The following is a 19,532-nucleotide window of genomic DNA, read 5'->3' on the forward strand; positions in this document are numbered from 1 at the left end:
AATAAAATTAAATACCTAGAAATTAACCTAAGAAGTGAAAGATCCCTACAATGAAAACTCTAAAATGTTGGCGAAATAAATTGAACAGGACACCAAAAATGGAAAGATATTCACATCCGTGGATTGGAATAATCAATATTGTTAAAATGTCCATACTACCCAATGCAATCACAGATTCAATGCAATCTCTATCAAAATACCAATTACATTATTCTCAGATATAGAAAACACAATTCTAAACTATATATGAAACCACAAAAGACCCAGAATAGCCAAAGCTATCTATCATGAGCAAAAAGAACAAAACTGGAAGAATCACATTACCTGACTTCCAATTATACTACAGAGCTATAGTAACCAAAACAAGATGTACTGGCATAAAAACACACACATAGACCAATGGAACAGAATGGAGAATCCAGAAAAAAATCCATACATCTACAGTGAACTCATCATCAACAAAGGTGCCAAAAACATACACTGGGGAAAAGGACAGTCTCTTTAATAAACAGTGCTGGGAAACTGGATATCCACATGCAAAAGAATAAAATTAGACCCCTATCTTTTGCCATATATAAAAATTAAATCAAAATGAATTAAAAATTTAAATCTAAGACCTCAAACTATGAAACTAATGCAAGAAAACATTGGGTAAACTCTCCAGGACATTGGACTGGGCAAAGATTTTTTCAGTAATATGCCACAAGCACAGGCAAATGAAGCAAAAATGGAGAAATTGGATCACATCAAGTTAAAAAAACTTCTGTACAACAGAGGAAACAATCAACAAAGGGAAGAGACAACCCACGGAATGGGAGGAATTTTGCAAATTACCCATCTGATAAGGGATTAATAACCAGAATATATAAGGAGTGTGCACAACTCTGTAGGAAAAAAAAAATCTAACAATTTAATTTTTAAATGGGTGAAATATCTGAAGAGACATTTCTCAAAAGAAGACACACAAAAAACAAACAGGCATATGAAAATGTGCTCAACCTCACTGGTCATCAGAAAAAATGCAAATCAAAACTACGGTGAGATACCATCTCACCCCAGTTAAAATCGCTTGTATCCAAAAGGCAGGCAATAATAAATGCTGATGAGGATGTGGAGAAAAGGGAACCCTCATGCACTGTTGGTAGGAATATAACTTAGTACAACTCCCATGGAAAACAATTTGGAGGTTCCTCAAAAAGTCAAACATAGAGCTACCACATGATTCAGCAATCCCACTGCTAGGTATATACCCAAAAAGGAAATCAGTATATCAAAAGGAAAGGATATCTGCTCTCCATGTTTATTGCAGCACTATTCACAATAACCAAGATTTGGAAGCAACCTAAGTGTCCATCAACAGACGAATGGGTAAAGAAAATATGGTACATATACAAAGTAGAGTATTATTCAGCCATAAAAAAGAATGAGATCTTGTCATTTGCAACAACATGAATGAACTGTAGATCATTATGTTAAGTGAAATAAGCTAGGCAAAGAAAGACAAACTTCACATGTTCTCACTTATCTGTAGGTCTAAAAACTAAAAACAATTAAACTCATGGACATAGACAGTAGAATGATAATTACCAGAGACTGGGAAGGGTGGTAGTGGCTGTGCCAGGGGGAAAGTGGGCATGGTTAATGGGTACACAAAAAAATGGAAAGAATGAATAAGATCTAGTATTTGATCGCACAACACAGTGACTGCAGTCAGTAATAATTTAATTGTACACTTTAAAATAACTAAAAGAGTATAATTGGATTGTTTGTAACACAAAGGATAAATGCTTGAGGTGATGGATGCCCCATTTACCCTGATGTGATTATAACACATTGTATGCCTGTTTCAAAATCTCTCATATACTCCATAAGTATACACACCTACTATGTACCCACAAAAACTAAAAATTTAAAATTTTTCCAAAGACAGAGTTTGGAGAGAAAGTGCCACAACATTTGGTTTAGAAAGATGAAACAGAGTTATCTATGGGAACAGAGAGGAACATGTTTCACGACATGAAATTCAGCCTTAGCAAGGGGTACCACGTGCAGTCCCTACTGGACACTGTGTGCTGATGGCTTGTGCCTGGAGCATGATCATTAGATTATAGTTCCAAGTGTGATGGGGCAGACATTTTTCTAAAATCTGCAGGGTACATTTCAAGGTGTCATTGATGGTATCTTAAGAAATCATGCCTGGAACCTTGATTTTTTTGTCTTTGCAAAAACAGCTTTTTAGGGTATTACAACCTCCACCTTACAACAAAAGGTAAGTAATCTAAGGACAATATTGTCACAGTCTGTGACATGAGAAGTTTGGGGTACCCTCTAACTTACTGTATGTCTTCTGAAATGGCAGGAAACCATTATCATCACCCAACCATGTCTCCACTGATTGTGATGAGGGACTTGAGGTGCCCATTGCCGTCCACCAGCATCATGTCTTCTGGTATCTCTCCTGAAACCTTGAATGTATGACAGTAAAAGTAACACTTAAAAGTGTTGAGAGTCAGAGGGTTGATTTCCAATAGTCCAGTAACCCAGCCCTCTGGGACAGTGCCATGAGAAAATGCAGATAAACCAATTTTAATGGATCACAGGGTGGTGCAAGATAAGGTAGTGGTACCAGGCAGGAGATGACAGTGGAGAACCAGCTGAAGTTGACAGGGCAAGGTAATCTAAGGATTTGGAGCTTTATAACAAACCTGGGGGGAGTATTAAATGATTATATGCAGAGACAGCCACGATCAAATTGATACTTTGGATATAACACACTCAACTGTTCATGATATCCCCAAACTAGAAATATTCTAGAATTTCGTTAATAATAGAATGAATAAATAAGATGCAGGATATTCACATAGTGGATTTTTATACAGAAAAAGGAATGAAGAACTTACTCTGTACAATAACATGGATGAATACCAAAATCCTTTTGTTTGCCACAAAAACAACAAAAAATGATTGCATACTATACCACTTCACTTATGTAAAAGTCAAAGAAAAGCAACTATGGTGTTGGGAGTCAGAAAGGTGATTCTCTTTAGGATTTCATTGGGATTGCATTAAATCTATATAGCAGTTTGGTAAAATTGCCATTTTAAAATATTGAATTTTATAGGCTATGAATGTAATATCACTCTCCATTAATTTAGATTTTCTTAAATTCCCTTTGAAATATTTTATAGTATATAGAAAAAAGTCATGCATTTTTCCATTAAATTTATTCTAATTAACTTAGTTTTTGAGGCCATAAAGTTGTTCATCATAATTTTAATTTCTAATTATTCATAGCTACTATATATGAAGGTAATTGTCTTTTTCTATATTAAGCTTACATCCTTCCAACTTGATAATTAGTTCTAGTAGCATTTTGTGGATTCCCTAAAATTTTCCACTACAAAATCATGCCATCTGCAAGAACATGTGAGTGCATGTGTGTTTTTGGTAGAACAATTATTTTTCTATCTTTTGCTTTTTATTATCTTTCTGGCACTAGCTAGGACCTTCAATACAATAACAAATGACAATTGGCAAGAGCTGAAATTCTGCCTCACCACATGCCACATTGTCGAAGTTGTCTACAGAGAGGTCCTCTTTCCCAGGAAATAATAAAACACAGAATTTCCTTTTTATTTTTTTAACCCTCCCCTGAAAATCTTAACCCACTTTGATGTATAGTTTCATGGATGTTCCTTTCACATCAGTTTGCCTAAAGCCTGCACAGTCCTAGAATTTCATGTATAGAATTAGATCTCTTGCCTCCCAGCCACTATACAGACTCTCTACTATGCTAAAGTACATAGGAGAGAACTTGTGTTAATGGTGCACTGTATGTTAATACAGGAGATATTTCTCTTTTTTTAATTTCAACTTTTATTTTAGATTCAAGAGGTGTACATGCACGTTTGTTACATGAATATATTGCATGATGCTGAGGCTAGGAGTATGAATGAACCCATCACCCAGGTAGTGAGCATAGTACCCAATTGGTAGTTTCTCAAACCCTTTTCCCCTCCTTCCCTGCCAACTCTTGTAGTCCCAGCATCTATTGTTCCCTTCTTTATGTCCCTGTGTACTTAACGTTTAGCTCCCACTTATAAATTGAGGACATTGTAATGTTTGGTTTTCTGTTCCTACATTAATTCACTGAGGAAAATGGCCTCCATCTGCATCCATGTTGCTGCAGAAGACATGATTTCATTCTTTTTTATGGCTACATAGTGTTCCAGTCTACCATTGGTGGGCATTGAGGTTATTCCATGCCTTTGCTACTGTGAATAGTGCTTCAATGAACATGTGAGTGCATGCATCTTTTTGGTAGAACAATTTATCTTCACAAGGGACATTTCTGGTGTGTTAACATTTCAACATCCCAGCCTGTCTTACATGTTTTGAATTTGTATCAATGATCTACTGGCAACAGATTGGAGAAGAAACTTTTATACACTATCTATTTACAAACAGAGAACATTCCTTCTGAGACCTGCCATTGATTAACTGTTGATTCTTTAACGTTTTAAGTGTAAAGTTTCACTTGTTAAATATCCTTTAAGTTTCAAAGTGTGCTTTCCCTTTGCTAACATTTCCCAAAGGTTGTTATTGTTCCCATTATCTAATGTGCCCCTGTTTCTCAGGTTTGGGAGAAAGTTCGTGCTCAGATGATCTTACCTCCAGCTCGCCATTGTAGGCACCTGTGCAGCCTTTGCTCCCACCATCCTCGTATACTGCTCCCTGCACTTCTTGGCTGGGGCTGCTACATTTAGCATCATTGTAAATACTGTTTTGTTAAGTAAGTCAATATTTTCGATCCACATTTTCCAAGCCTTGGCTTTGACATTGAAGCTCCACCTGTGTTTGAAGCTAAATGTTGTTTGTGTTTTCTTTCAGTTGTAGAGTGGATAACTCACCGATTCTATGCCATGGCATTGACATTGACACTTTGTGCTGCTAGTATTGGACATATAACCCTTGGAGGCCTGGCTTTTGTCATTCGAGACCAGTGCATCCTCCAGCTGGTGATGTCTGCACCATGCTTTGTCTTCTTTCTGTTCTCAAGGTATTGAGCTTGCATTCTTCTTTTGCCATATGACATCATTGAATGCAGATGTACATGGAATTAGGACATGAATTCCATTTGATCTTCTGTCTAGCCCTGAGTACATTCTCCTAATCTGTGCTAAATGTGCAATTCAAGAAGCAAAACACAAAGGGTTTCCTGATGAAATTAAGGACAGTTAATTAAATTTGAATATAAGATAATCAACAAATATTTCTGTAAAATATCCAAATATTGCAAGAGATGCAATGAAACTCAAAATTATTCACTGTTTATATGAAATTTTATTTCATCCAAATATTCAGTATTTTATTTAACTGAATAAAACCTAGGAGGTTCCATTTAATTCAAATTTCAGATAAAGAACAAATAATTTTTAGTGTAATGATATCCAAAATATCTCATGGGACATGCTTATACTAAAAAAAAATTGCTGCTCATTAGAAATTTAAATTTATCCATGCCACTTTTTTTATAAGAAAATCTTTTTTAACTTTTATTTTAAGTTCAGGGGTACATGTGCAGGCTTGTTACATAGGTAAACTTGCATCATGAGGATTTGTTGTACAGATTATTTTATCACCTAGGTATTAAGCCTAATACCCATTTGTAATTTTTCCTCATCCTCTCCCTCCTCCCACCTTTCACCCTTCTACAGGCCCCAGCGTGTCTTGTTCCCCTCTATATGTCCATGTGTTCTCATTATTTAGCTCCCACTTATAAATGGGAACATGTGGTATTTGGTTTTCTGTTCCAGTATTTAGTTTGCTGAGTATAATGGCCTCCAGCTCCATCCATGTCCCTGCAAAGGACACAATCTTGTTCTTTTTCATGGCTGCATAGTATTCCACGGTGTATATATGTACCAATTTTCTTGGTCCATTCTATCACTGATGGGCATTTAGGTTGATTCCATGTATTTGCTATTGTGAATAGTGCTGCCATGAACATACGTGTGCATATGTCTTTATAATAGAAGAGTTTCTAGTCCTTTGGGTATATACCCAGTAATGGGACTACTGGGTTGAGAGGTATTTCTTTCTCTAGGTCTTTGAGGAATCACCACACTGTATTCCACAATGGTTGAATGAATTTACACTCCCACCAACAGTGTAAAAGCATTCCTTTTTCTCCACAACCTAGTCAGCATCTGTTACTTTTTGACTTTTTATTAATAGCCATTCTGATTAGGGTGAGATGGTATCTCATGGTGGTTTGATTTGCATTTCTCTAATGACCAGTGATATTGAGCATGTTTTCATAATAGTTGGTCATATGTGTGTCTTCTTTTCAAAAGTGTCTCTTGCAAATGTTCATTGCAGCTCTATTGACAATAACAAAAACATGGAATCAACCTGAATGCCCATCAATGACAGATTAATGAAAATGTGATACTTACACACCATGGATTATTATGCAGCCATAAAAAAGAATGAGAGTATGTGTTTTGCAGGAACATGGATGGAGCTGGAGGGTATCATCCTTAGCAAACTAACACAAGAACACAAAACCAAATATGACATGTTCTCTCTTATAAATGGGAGCTAAATGATTAGAACTTATGAACACAAAGAAGAACACAATGAACACTGGGGTTCACTTGAGAGGGGAGGTTGGAAAGAGGGAGAGAAGCAGAAAAGATGACTATGGGTACTGGGATTCATACCTGGGTGATGAAAAAATATGTACAACAAACTTCATAATACATGTTTACCTATGTAACAAACCTTCACATGTGCCCCAAATCTAAAATAAATTAAAAAAATAAAAGTGTCTGTCCATGTCCTATGCCCACTTTTATTTTATTGTACTTTAAGTTCTGGAATACATGTGCAAAATGTTCAGGTTTGTTACACAGATATACATGTGCCATTGTGGTTTGCTACACCCATCAACCCATCATCGACGTTAGGTATTTCTCCTAATGCTATCCCTCCCCTAAGTCTCCCATCCCACAACAGGCTCCAGCATGTGCTATTCCCTTCCCTGTGTCCATGTGTCCTCATTGTTCAACTCCCACTTATGAGTGAGAAAATGTGGTGTTTGGTTTTCTGTTCTTGTATTAGTTTGCTGAGAATGATGGTTTCCAACTTAATCCATGTCCCTGCAAAGGACATGAACTCATTCTTTTTTATGGCTGCATAATATTCTATGGTGTATATGTGCCACATTTTCTTTAGCCAGTCTATCATTGATGGGCATTTGGGTTGGTTCCAAGTCTTTGCTATTGTGAATAGTTCTGCAATAAACATATGTGTGCATGTGTCTTTATAGCAGAATGATTTACAATCCTTTGGGTATATACCCAGTAATGGGATTGCTGGGTCAAATGGTATTTCTGTTTCTAGAACTTTGAAGAATCACCACACTGTCTTCCACAATGGTTGAACTAATTTACACTTTTACCAACAGTGTAAAAGTGTTCCTATTTATCCACATCCTCTCCAGCATCTGTTGTTTCCTGACTTTTTAAATGATCGCCGTTCTAACTGATGTGAGATTGTTGTGGGATTGTTAAGGAATCAGAGAGACCAATGGGGTTCAGGAGGATATTTATTATTTAGGTGCACCAGCCCAGTCAGATTAACATCCAAAGGACTGAGCCCTGAACAAGGAGTTAAGTTACCTTTTAAACATTTCATGGGGCAGGGGGAGATCTGTGCAGTGGGAAGCATATTACAGAAGTGAGAAACAAAGACAGTTATTCAATTAATTGAGGCATGCATTACATCATTTCTTACTTTTCAAGGAAAAACATGTTTTACAACTTGAGTTTATCTGTCTAGTGACCTTGCAGCTGCACAGCTAGAGAAAGAGCATCTTCACAGTGCTTGGAAAAGGAGGAGAGATAAGGTTCACTAGTGACAGCAAAACAGGCAGTTAATTTTTAAAAGACTCCAGCTCTTTCTCTTTCTAAGGGGGAAGTGGGTTTTCTTACATACAGCTGAGTTTCTGCTTACATGTTCTTTAATTTCTTTTAATTACTGTTCCATTCCTTCCTTTGGTGCTTTTTATAACAAAGGTGTTAATAGAAAGCACCACTATTTGCCACCTCTTCACGGAGCTGCGCTTCTTCTTCTACTGGCAGTGGCTGATATTTTGTTAATGCTATCAACTGCACAGTAGTGTGTCAGGTTACTATTGCCTCTATAGTTGACTGTATACTCCTAATAAACCGGGGTAAAAGGCAAGGGAGGATGAGGCAGATACCAAGAATAAGCAAGAACCTACCAATGAGGGTTTTGAATCCTCCAAAAGCTAAGAACCATCCTCCAAACAAGGAATCTGGGGACCACCTGGATCAAATTTGAACTGGAACATGGACCAACTTGTGCATTCTAGCTGTGATTTACATGACAGCTCAGCCATTATCATCGATTTCTTGGCAACAGTTGGTTAAATTAAATTTTCCATGTACTCCTCCTTTTGAGGCTTTTAATTCAGCCTTCTGAGCGGAAGTCCCAGAAGGTAAGGCTTGAGCCTCGACTACCGAGTGTTGGGTCACTACTGCATACCCTGCATATCGCACCCCATCTGTTATGCAACTGCTACCATCAGTGAAGTATTCAACATCTGGACTCTCCAAGGGGGTATCTCTGAGATCTTCCCAGCTCAAGAACACTTCGTCCACCATATTTATGCAACAGCGGGGAAGGTCCTGCCAGCAGTGAGGCAACCCACCGCCCTTCCAATCGGGTTTCTCCACAGACAGCAGGGTAGCTGGGTTCAAGGTATTTAAAGTCTCTAGTGTTATCTGGGGATTTTCACACAGAAGTCCTTGATACTTTAGCATTCTAGAATTGGACAGCCAACGATGTCCTCTTGGCTCCATTAAGGTGACTACAGCGTGTGGCACCCAAACTATTAACTTCTGACCTAGGGCTAGCTTGTTGGCATCTTCTATAAGGATTGTGGTAGCTGCCAATGCCCTGAGGCATTGGGCCAACCTAAGGCCAGCAAGTCCAGTAAGCTACCAGCCAATGCCAACAGCCCAACAACTGAGTTAAGACTCCAACTGCCATTCCCTTTCATTCATCCACATACAAAATGAAGGGCTTTTTTACATCTGGCAACCCAAGTGCTGGGGCCTGGATAAGAGCTTCCTTTATACCCTTGAAGGCCTTTTCCTGTTCCTTTTCCTCTTTCCTTTCCTTTCCTTTGGTAGCCTCATATAAGGGAGGAGCCTTGCTATAAGGGAGAAGTTTGGAATCCAGATTCGGCAGAATCCCACTGCACCTAGAAATTCCCTGACCTGCCACTTGTAACTGGGGTGGGCAATGCACATACAGCCTCCTTGCATGCACTTCCAAGCCTGGGCTGGCCTTGGTATACCATGAATTGTAGATATCCAACCTCTCAAAAACAGACTTTTGCCTTGTCCTTGGACAGTTTATAACCAGCTTCACACAGCAGATGAAGAAGCCTCTGTGTTCCTTGGAGGCATTCCTCCCTCGTGGGGATGGTGAATAACAAATCAATGTTTTGTAATAGCACACAATTGTCACTAGGTGGTGAAAAAGCCTCAAGATCTGTAGCCAAGGCCTCCTCAAAAATGGTAGGAGAATTTTTTTTTTTTTAATTATACTTTTAAGTTTTAGGGTACATGTGCACAAGGTGCAGGTTTCTTACATATGTATACATGTGCCATGTTGGTGTGCTGCACCTATTAACTCATCATTTAACATTAGGTATATCTCCTAATGCTATCCCTCCCCACTCCCCCACCCCACAGCAAGCCCCAGTGTGTGATGTTCCCCTTCCTGTGTCCATGTGTTCTCGTTGTTCAATTCCCACCTATGAGTGAGAACATGCGGTGTTTGGTTTTCTGTCCTTGAGATAGTTTGCTGAGAATGATGGTTTCCAGCTTCATCCATGTCCCTACAAAGGACATGAACTCTTCATTTTTTATGGCTGCATAGTATTCCATGGTGTATATGTGCCACATTTTCTTAATCCAGTCTATCGTTGTTGGACATTTGGGTTGGTTCCAAGTCTTTGCTATTGTGAATAGTGCCACAATAAACATACGTGTGCATGTGTCTTTATAGCAGCACGATTTACAGTCCTTTGGGTATATACCCAGTAATGGGATGCCTGGGTCAAATGGTATTTCTAGTTCTAGATCCCTGAGGAATTGCCACACTGACTTCCACAATGGTTGAACTAGTTTACAGTCCCAGCAACAGTGTAAAAGTGTTCCTGTTTCTCCACATCCTCTCCAGCACCTGTTGTTTCCTGACTTTTTAATGATTGCCATTCTAACTGGTGTGAGATGGTATCTCATTGTGGTTTTGATTTGCATTACTCTGATGGCCAGTGATGATGAGCATTTTTTCATGTGTCTGTTGGCTGCATAAATGTCTTCTTTTGAGAAGTGTCTGTTCATATCCTTCACCCACTTTTTGATGGGGTTGTTTGTTTTTATCTTGTAAATGTGTTTGAGTTCATTGTAGATTCTGGATATTAGCCCTTTGTCAGATGAGTAGATTGCAAAAGTTTTCTCCCATTCTGTAGGTTGCCTGTTCCCTCTGATGGTAGTTTCTTTTGCTGTGCAGAAGCTCTTTAGTTTAATTAGATCCCATTTGTCAATTTTGGCTTCTGTTGGACGTGAAGTCGTTGCCCATGCCTATGTCCTGAATGGTATTGCCTAGGTTTTCTTCTAAGGTTTTTAAGGTTTTAGGTCTAAGATTTAAGTCTTTAATCCATCTTGAATGAATTTTTGTATAAGGTGTAAGGAAGGGATCCAGTTTCAGCTTTCTACATATGGCTAGCCAGTTTTCCCAGCACCAAAAATGGTAGAATTCTTAAACCCTTGCGGCAGCCTTGTCCAGGTATATTGCGATTGCCCCCACTGGAAGGCAAATACAGGCTGACTTTGGGGAGCAAGATTCAAACAAAAGAAGGCATCCTTTAAGTCCAGACATGTGAACCACGCGGCCTCAGCAGGAATCTGTCCCAACATTGTGTATGGGTTGGGTACTATGGCATGGATAGTCACAGTGGCCTTGTTTACCACCTGGAGATCCTGCACTGGCCTGTATTCACCATTTGGCTTGTGCATGGGCAGCAGAGGAGTATTCCAGGAGGACTTGCATTTCACTACAATCCCATGTTCATAGAGCCAATTTAGATATTTTGTTATTCCTTCAATCTCCTCTCTAGGTAGTGGGTATTGACAGACTCATACCGGGGCAGCATGAGGGTTAAGGTCTACTACCACCCAGGGGTCTATTTGCAGCAAGTCCAGGGGGGTTTTCCTCAGCCTATACACATGGTACCTTGAAAAGCATCCCCCACATATTGTGTAGGTCTGGCTCCAGTGGCCTTCTGGCACACAGTTCATAGAGCCACCACTCCTCAGCCCTTGGGACAGTCAGGGTCAATACCTATTGCCTTTAGCACCTCTATCTCCAGGGTCATATTCCCTTTAGGTGTAAAGGAAATTTGTGCCTGAAGTTTCTGGAGTAAGTATCTCCCTAACAAGAGCACTGGACAATTTGGCATATATAGAAACTCATGCTGCACTTTTTGTGCCCCAATAACACATCTCCTGGATTTGCATAGAGGTTTCCTTTCTTTGGCCCCAGTAGCCCCTACGATAGTAGCACAGTTCTTTGTGGGGGGGCTCATTGGGTGAGTTACCACAGAGAAATCAGCACCAGTATCAACCAAAAAATCCATTAATCGGCCCCCTACTTCCATAGAGACCATAGGCTCCCCATGGCCTAAAAATATGGAGCCCAGTCTGTCTCAGTCCTCAAAATTCTCAGCCCCCGCTAAGCCGATCAGATCAAGATCTGCCTTTGAGACATGAATAGCAACAGAATGCCGCACTCGGGTGTTAGACAATTGACCATCATCTCCATCCTTTTCCTTTTTGGGGCACTCATCTTTCCAGTGGCCCATTTGCCTGCACCTTGCACATTGGTTCCTGTCCAACCAGGACTGGCTTTCCTCTCCTGGTCTTGTCTTCCCCCTTCCTCGGCCTCTGCCTCAGCCATGCCCTCTAGCAAATCCAGGGTTAATTTCTGCTAGTGCAGCAGCTATAAATCGAGCTGTCTCTTTGTTTCTATTTCTGGTTTTTCTTTCATCCTTTCTTCCTGGTTTATGTATACTTTGTTTGCTGTTTCCAGGAGTTCACTAATGTGTTTCCCTGCAAAGCCTTCCAGCTTCTGAAGGTTTCATCTTATGTCTCCCTGAGCTTGCTGACAAAGGTCATTTTTATCATATTTTGGTTTTCAGGAGCCTCTGGAATAATTGGAGAGTACAGCCTATATGCCTCACAAAGCCTTTCATAGAATGCACTTCGGCTTTCATCAGGCTTTTGGAGCACTTCTGATATTTTACTCAATTCATTGCCTTCCTTCCTCCTGCTTTTTTCCCATTTGGGAGTGCCTTTCTATATAGCTGCAGCCATTCCATGTCCCTTGCCTCATTTGGGTATTGCTCCACAGTGAACTAGCATGGGTTAGGGGTGGCCTCTGGGGCTTCCCCTTCTAACCAGCTGAGAGCTGCCTGATTAACTCTCCTATGCTCCTCTGTATTAAATAAAGTTAGTAAAAGTTGTTGACAATCTGGCCAGGTTGGGTTGCGTGTCATAATAATGGAATTCACCAAATCAATGAGAGCCTGAGGCTTTTCTGTATAGGAAGGGGTGTGCTGTTTCCAGTGTAAGAGATCAGTAGTGGAGAAAGGCTGATAAACGTAAACCCTAGAGCCACCTTGTGTCTGCCCCTGGTCATCATAAACTTGTATCCTAGTCTCTCAAAGTGGCATCTGCAAAGCCTGTGGTTGGCCTGAGCGGAGGCACCCAGCTGCCTCACCCTGTCCATCTTCCCTGTTTTTTTCTAACGGGGCCTTCTGTTACTCTGTGAGGGGAGACTGAGCCTCACTTTCCTCCAAGCCCAACTCTCCGGACACTCCTGACTCTGCCTCCTGCCTTATCCTGGCCAAAGACGGGTAGACTGGCACATATGCGGGCCGAGATTCCCTTTCCTCTGGTGGGGCTTGAAGAACTGGTTTTGGCTGAGGCTTCAGGGATTCCTTTTCCTGGGAGACGCTAGGGGCTTTAGGTTCCTCTGCTTTCTTTGGTTGGGTGCCCGAGCCACTAATGCCTTGCAGTATCCCTTTAGGCAAGGCTGTAAACAATTGGGGTGAGTTTGTGCCACACTGAGCCAAGAGTCTATATAGGGAAACTGGTCTGGGTATCCTGGTTGTCCTCCAACTCCGGTGACCACCTTAAACACATGGCCAATTAATTCTCTGTCTTTTGTACCTTCAGAGGTCCATGGCACATTGAAAGCCGGCCAATCTATCTCACAGTATGTCCTTAATTTTTGAGCATCCAGTTTCATTCCATAATCACCTCTAAATCCTTTTTTAAATTCTTTATCATGCACTCCAAAGGAGTTGGTTTTGATGCTTTCCCTCCCATTTCCTCCCTTGTGGCACACTTTCACTCTCGGGTCCACCAGACCGGGTCCTATTATGGGAGTTTTGGATGCTGCTTAGCCAGGAACGTGACTTCCCCTGTCACAGCCTGCTACGGCCATGAAGCTGGCCATGAAGCTGGTCCTATCAGCCATATGCAGCATCCTAGTTCTGATTTCCCCCACACTCACCTTGAAGCACACAGCCCACGCTAAGGGTTCTATGCCTCCCCACATCACTCCCCACATTGGCCTCTCCCAACACTGTCTCTTTCACACACTTTCACACATCTCCCCTGCCCCAGGACTCCTCGTCAGATGAAACAAGCCTCTCTCATGTCCCAGGTGAGCCTAGTTAGGCTCCCACATTCTCACACATACACACACCACTCCTACCCCAGGACTTCTCATCAGATGAAATGAGCCTCTCTCGTGTCCCGGGTAGGTTTACACGCACCCACACACTCCCAGTTCCTGTCTCCAGATCCAGTGAACTACTTTCACATTGTTAGTGGGGACATGAGGTTCATCCAAATTAGCAAGCGACTCCTGCCACCCCCAGCCATTCTGGGTTGGATTAGTGGTTGTTCCCTGGGAGATGATCAAGCTCCCCTTTGTCCTTATGGGATGGGCTTCCCTGCCTTGGGCCCTTGCTCCTTACCATGGTTCCTGAAGTGCTGGTATCATACTGCAGCCCACCCCTGGCTCCATTGCACTGCCAGGCAGGCCACCAGGATGAGGGGAGAGCCGGTCTCCATCCAGGTGAAGCTCCCCTGTGGTGTGCCTTGGATGCTGGGTCTCCCATGGCCACAGGGCTGTAGTCCCACAGGCAAAGGAGACAGTAAATCTGTCATCTCCAATCCCAGATGAGTCCCCAGAAATGTTGCAGGGTTGTTAAGGAATCAGAGAGACCAATGGGTTTCAGGAGGATAGTTATTATTTAGGTGCACTGGCCCAGTCAGATTAGCATCCAAAGGACTGAGCCCTGAACAAAGACTTAAGTTACCTTTTAAGCATTTCGTGGGGTAGGGGGAGATCTGTGCAAGGGGAAGCATATTACAGAAGCGAGAAACAAAGACAGTTATTCAATTAATTAAGACATGCATTACATCATTTCTTACTTTTCAAAAACAAACATGTTTTATGACTTGAGTTTATCTGTCTAGTGACCTTGCAGCTACACATCTAGAGAAACTGGGTCTTCACAATGCCTAGGAAAGAAGGAGAGATAAGGCTCACTAGCCACAGAAAAATAAGCAGTTAATTTTTAAAGGACTCCAGCTCTTTCTCTTTCTCAGGGGGAATTGGGTTTTCTTACATACAACTGAGTTTCTGCTTATTCTTTCATTTCTCTTAATTCCTGTTCCAAGATGGTATCACATTGTGGATTTGATTTGCATTTCTCTGATGGCCAGTGATGATGAGCATTTTTTCATGTGTCTTTTGGCTGCATAAATGTCTTCTTTTGAGAAGTGTCTGTTCATATCCTTTGCCCACTTTTTGATGGGGTTGTTTGTTTTTTTCTTGTAAATTTGAGTTCACTGTAGATTCTGGATATTAGCCCTTTGTCAGATGAGTAGATTGCAAAAATTTTCTCCCATTCTGTAGGTTGCCTGATCACTCTGATGGTAGCGTCTTTTGCTGTGCAGAAGCTCTTTAGTTTACTTGAATGCCATTTGTCAATTATGGCTTTTGTTACCATTGCTTTTGGTGTTTTAGACATGAAGTCCTTGCCCATGCCTAGGTCCTGAATGGTACTGCCTAGGTCTTCTTCTAGGGTTTTTATGGTTTTAGGTCTAACATTTAAGTCTTTAATTCATCTTGAATTCATTTTTGTATAAGGTGTAAGGGAGGGATCCAGTTTTAGCTTTCATATGGCTAGCCAGTTTCCTCCATTTCTTGTTTTTGTCAGGTTTGTCAAAGATCAGATGGTTGTAGATATGTGGTATTATATCTGGGGGCTCCATTCTGTTCCATTGGTCTATATCCCTGTTTTGGTACCACTACCATGCTGTTTTGGTTACTGTAGCCTTGTAGTATAGTTTGAAGTCAGGTAGCGTGATGCCTCCAGCTTTGCTCTTTTGGCTTAGGATTGTCTTGGCAATGCAGGCTCTTTTTTGGTTCCATATGAGCTTTAAAAGCGTTTTTTCCAATTGTTTGAAGAAAGTCATTGGTAGCTTGAGGGGGATGGTATTGAATCCATAAATTGCCTTGGGTAGTATGGCCATTTTCACGATATTGATTCTTCCTAACCATAAGCATGGAATGGTATTCCATTTGTTTGTGTCCTCTTTTATTTTGTTGAGTGGTGGTTTGTAGTTCTCCTTGAACAGGTCCTTCACATCCTTTATAAGTTGGATTCCTAGGTATTTTATTCTCTTTGAAGTAATTGTGAATGGGAGTTCACTCATGATTTGGCTCTCTGTTTGTCTGTTATTGCTGTATAGGAATGCTTGTGATTTTTGCACATTGATTTTGTATCCTGAGACTTTGCTGAGTTGCTTATCAGCTTAAGGAGATTTTGGGCTGAGATGATGGGGTTTTCTAAATATACAACCATGTCATCTGCCAACAGGGACAATTTGACTTCCTTTTTTCCTAATTGAATATCCCTTATTTCTCTCTCCTGCCTGATTGCCCTGGCCAGAACTTCCAACACTATGTTGAATAGGAGTGGTGAGAGAGGGCATCCCTGTCTTGTGTCAGTTTTCAAAGGGAATGCTTCCAGTTTTTGCCCAGTGTGATATTCGCTGTGGGTTTGTCATAAATAGCTCTTATTATTTTAAGATACATCCCATCAATACCTAATTTATTGAGAGTTTTTAGCATGAAGGGCTGTTAAATTTTGTCAAAAGCCTTTACTGCATCTATTGAGATAATCATGTGGTTTTTGTCATTAGTTCTGTTTATATGCTGAATTATGTTTATTGATTTGCATAGGTTGAACCAGCCTTGCATCCCAGGGATGAAGTCAACTTGATCGTGGCGGATAAGGTTTTTGATGTGCTGCTGGATTTGGTTTGCCAGTATTTTACTGAGGATTTTTGCATCGATGTTCATCAGGTATATTGGTCTAAAATTCTCTTTTTTTTGTTGTGTCTGTGCCAGGCTTTGGTATCAGGATGATGCTGGCCTCATAAAATGAGTTAGGGAGGATTCCCTCTTTTTCTATTGATTGGAATAGTTTCAGAAGGAATGGTACCACTCCTCCTTGTACCTCTGGTAGAATTTGGCTGTGAATCAGTCTGGTCCTGAACTTTTTTTGGTAAGCTATTAATTATTGCCTCAATTTCAGAGCCTCTTATTGGTCTATTCTGGGATTCAACTTCTTCGTGCTTTAGTCTTGGGAGGGTGTATGTGTCCAGGAATTTATCCATTTCTTCTAGATTTTCTAGTTTATTTGCATAGAGGTGTTTATAGTATTGTCTGATGGTAGTTTTTATTTCTGCAGGATTGGTGGTGATATCCCCTTTATCATTTTTTATTGTGTCTATTTGATTCTTCTCTCTTTTCTTCTTTATTAGTCTTGCTAGTGGTCTATGTATTTTGGTGATCTTTTCAAAAAACCAGCTCCTGGATTCATTGATTTTTTGAAGGGTTTTTTGTGTCTCTATTTCCTTCAGTTCTGCTCTGATCTTAGTTATTTCTTGCCTTCTGCTAGCTTTTCAATGTGTTTGCTCTTGTTTCTCTAGTTCTTTCAATTGTGATGTTAGGGTGTCAATTTTAGATCTTTTGTGCTTTCTCTTGTGGGCATTTAGTGCTATAAATTTCCCTCTACACACTGCTTTCAATGTGTCCCAGAGATTCTGGTATGTTGTGTCTTTGTTCTCGTTGGCTTCAAAGAACATCTTTATTTCTGACTTCATTTCGTTATGTACTCAGTAGTCATTCAGGAGCAGGTTGTTCAGTTTCCATGTAGTTGAGAGGTTTTGAGTGAGTTTCTTAATCCTGAGTTCTAGTTTGATTGCACTGTGATCTGAGACACAGTTTGTTATAATTTCTGTTCTTTTACATTTGCTGAAGAGTGCTTTACTTCCAACTATGTGGTCAATTTTGGAACAAGTGTGGTGTGGTGCTGAGAAGAATGTATATTCTGTTGATTTGGGTTGGAGAGTTCTGTAGATGTCTATTAGGTCCACTTGGTGCAGAGCTGAGTTTAGTTCCTGAATATCCTTGTTAACTTTCTGTCTCGTTGATCTGTCTAATGTTGACAGTGGGATGTTAAAGTCTCCCATTATTATTGTGTGGGAGTCTAAGTGTCTTTGTAGGTCCCTAAGGACTTGGTTTATAAATCTGGGTGCTCTTGTATTGGATATATTTAGGATAGTTAGCTCTTCTTGTCGCATTGATCCCTTTACCATTATGTAATGGCCTTCTTGTGTCTTTTGATCTTTGTTGGTTTAAAGTCTGTTTTATCAGAGACTAGGATTGCAACCCCTGCCTTTTTTTGCTTTCCATTTGCTTGGTAGATCTTCCTCCATCCCTTTATTTTGAGCCTATGTGTGTCTCTGCACATAAGATGGGTCTCCAGAATACAACACACTGATGAGTCTTGACTCTTTATACAATTTGCCAGTCTGTGTCCTTTAACTGGGGCATTTAGCCCATTTACATTTAAAGCTAATATGGTTATGTGTGAATCTGATCCTGTCATTATGATGTTAGCTGGTTATTTTGCTTGTTAGTTGATGCAGTTTCTTCCTAGCATTGATGGTCTTTACAATTTGGCATGTCTCTGCAGTGGCTGGTACCAGTTGTTCCTTTCCATATTTAGTGCTTCCTTCAGGAGCTCTTTTCGGGCAGGTCTGATGGTGACAAGATCTCTCAGCATTTGCTTGTCTGTAAAGGATTTTATTTCTCCTTCACTTATGAAGCTTAGTTTGGCTGGATATGAAATTCTGGGTTGAAAATTCTTTTCTTTAAGAATGTTGAATATTGGCCCCCACTCTCTTCTTGTAGAGAAGAGATGTTGAATATTGGCCCCCACTTTTGGCTTGTAGAGTTTCTGCCGAAAGATCAGCTGTTAGTCTGATGTGCTTCCCTTTGTGGGTAACCTGACCTTTCTCTCTGGCTGCCCTTAACATTTTTTCCTTCATGTCAACTTTGGTGAACATAACAATTATGTGTCTTGGGGTTGCTCTTCTTGAGGACTATCTTTGTGGCGTTCTCTGTATTTCCTGAAATTGAATGTTGGCCTGCCTTGCTAGGTTGGGGAAGTTCTCCTGGATAATACCCTGAAGAGTGTTTTCCAAATTGGTTCCATTCTCCCCATCACTTTCAAGTACATCAATCAAACATAGATTTGGTCTTTTCACACAGTCACATATTTCTTGGAGGCTTTGTTCATTTCTTTTTACTCGCTTTAAACTTCTCTTCTTGCTTCGTTTCATTCATTTGGTCTTCAATCACTGATACCCTTTCTTCCACTTGATCGAATCAGCTACTGAAGCTTGTGCATGCATGTCGTAGTTCTCATGCCATGGTTTTCAGCTCCATCAGGTCATTTAAGGTTTTCTCTACACTGTTTATTCTAGTTAGCCATTTGTCGAATCTTTTTTCAACATTTTTAGCTTCCTTGCAATGGGTTCAAACATCCCCCTTTAGCTAAGAGAAGTTTGTTATAACCGATCTTCTGAAGCCTACTTCTGTCAACTCATCAAAGTCACCTCCGTCCAGCTTTGTTCCATTGCTGGCAGGGAGCTGCAATCCTTTGGAGGAGAAGAGGCACTCTGGTTTTTAGAATTTTCAGCTTTTCTGCTCTGGTTTCTCCCCATTTTTGTGGTTTTATCTACCTTTGATCTTTGATGATGGTGACATATAGATGGGGTTTTGGTGTGGATGTCCTTTTTGTTGATGTTGGTGCTATTCTTTTCTGTTTGTTAGTTTTCCTTCTAACAGTCAGGACCCTCAGCTGCAGGTCTGCTGGAGTTTGCTGGAGGTCCACTCCAGACCCTGTTTGCCTGGGTGTCACCAGCAGAGGCTGGAGAACAACAAACGTTGCAGAACAGCAAATGTTGCTGCCTGATCCTTCCTCTGGAAGCTTC

General features: G+C 40.6%; 1 protein-coding gene across 1 annotated transcript in view; it reads left to right on the forward strand.

The window, feature by feature from the left end:
* SLC22A25 (solute carrier family 22 member 25) overlaps nt 1-19,532 on the forward strand; it is a 74,537-nt gene that overhangs the window by 16,621 nt on the left and 38,384 nt on the right. Inside the window, 2 exon segments of the mRNA XM_054439161.2 lie at nt 4,638-4,792; nt 4,891-5,059. Of these exon segments, the coding sequence (XP_054295136.2) occupies nt 4,638-4,792; nt 4,891-5,059 (324 nt within the window).

Source organism: Pongo pygmaeus, chromosome 9 (genome assembly GCF_028885625.2).
Source record: "Pongo pygmaeus isolate AG05252 chromosome 9, NHGRI_mPonPyg2-v2.0_pri, whole genome shotgun sequence".
NCBI lineage: Eukaryota > Metazoa > Chordata > Mammalia > Primates > Hominidae > Pongo > Pongo pygmaeus.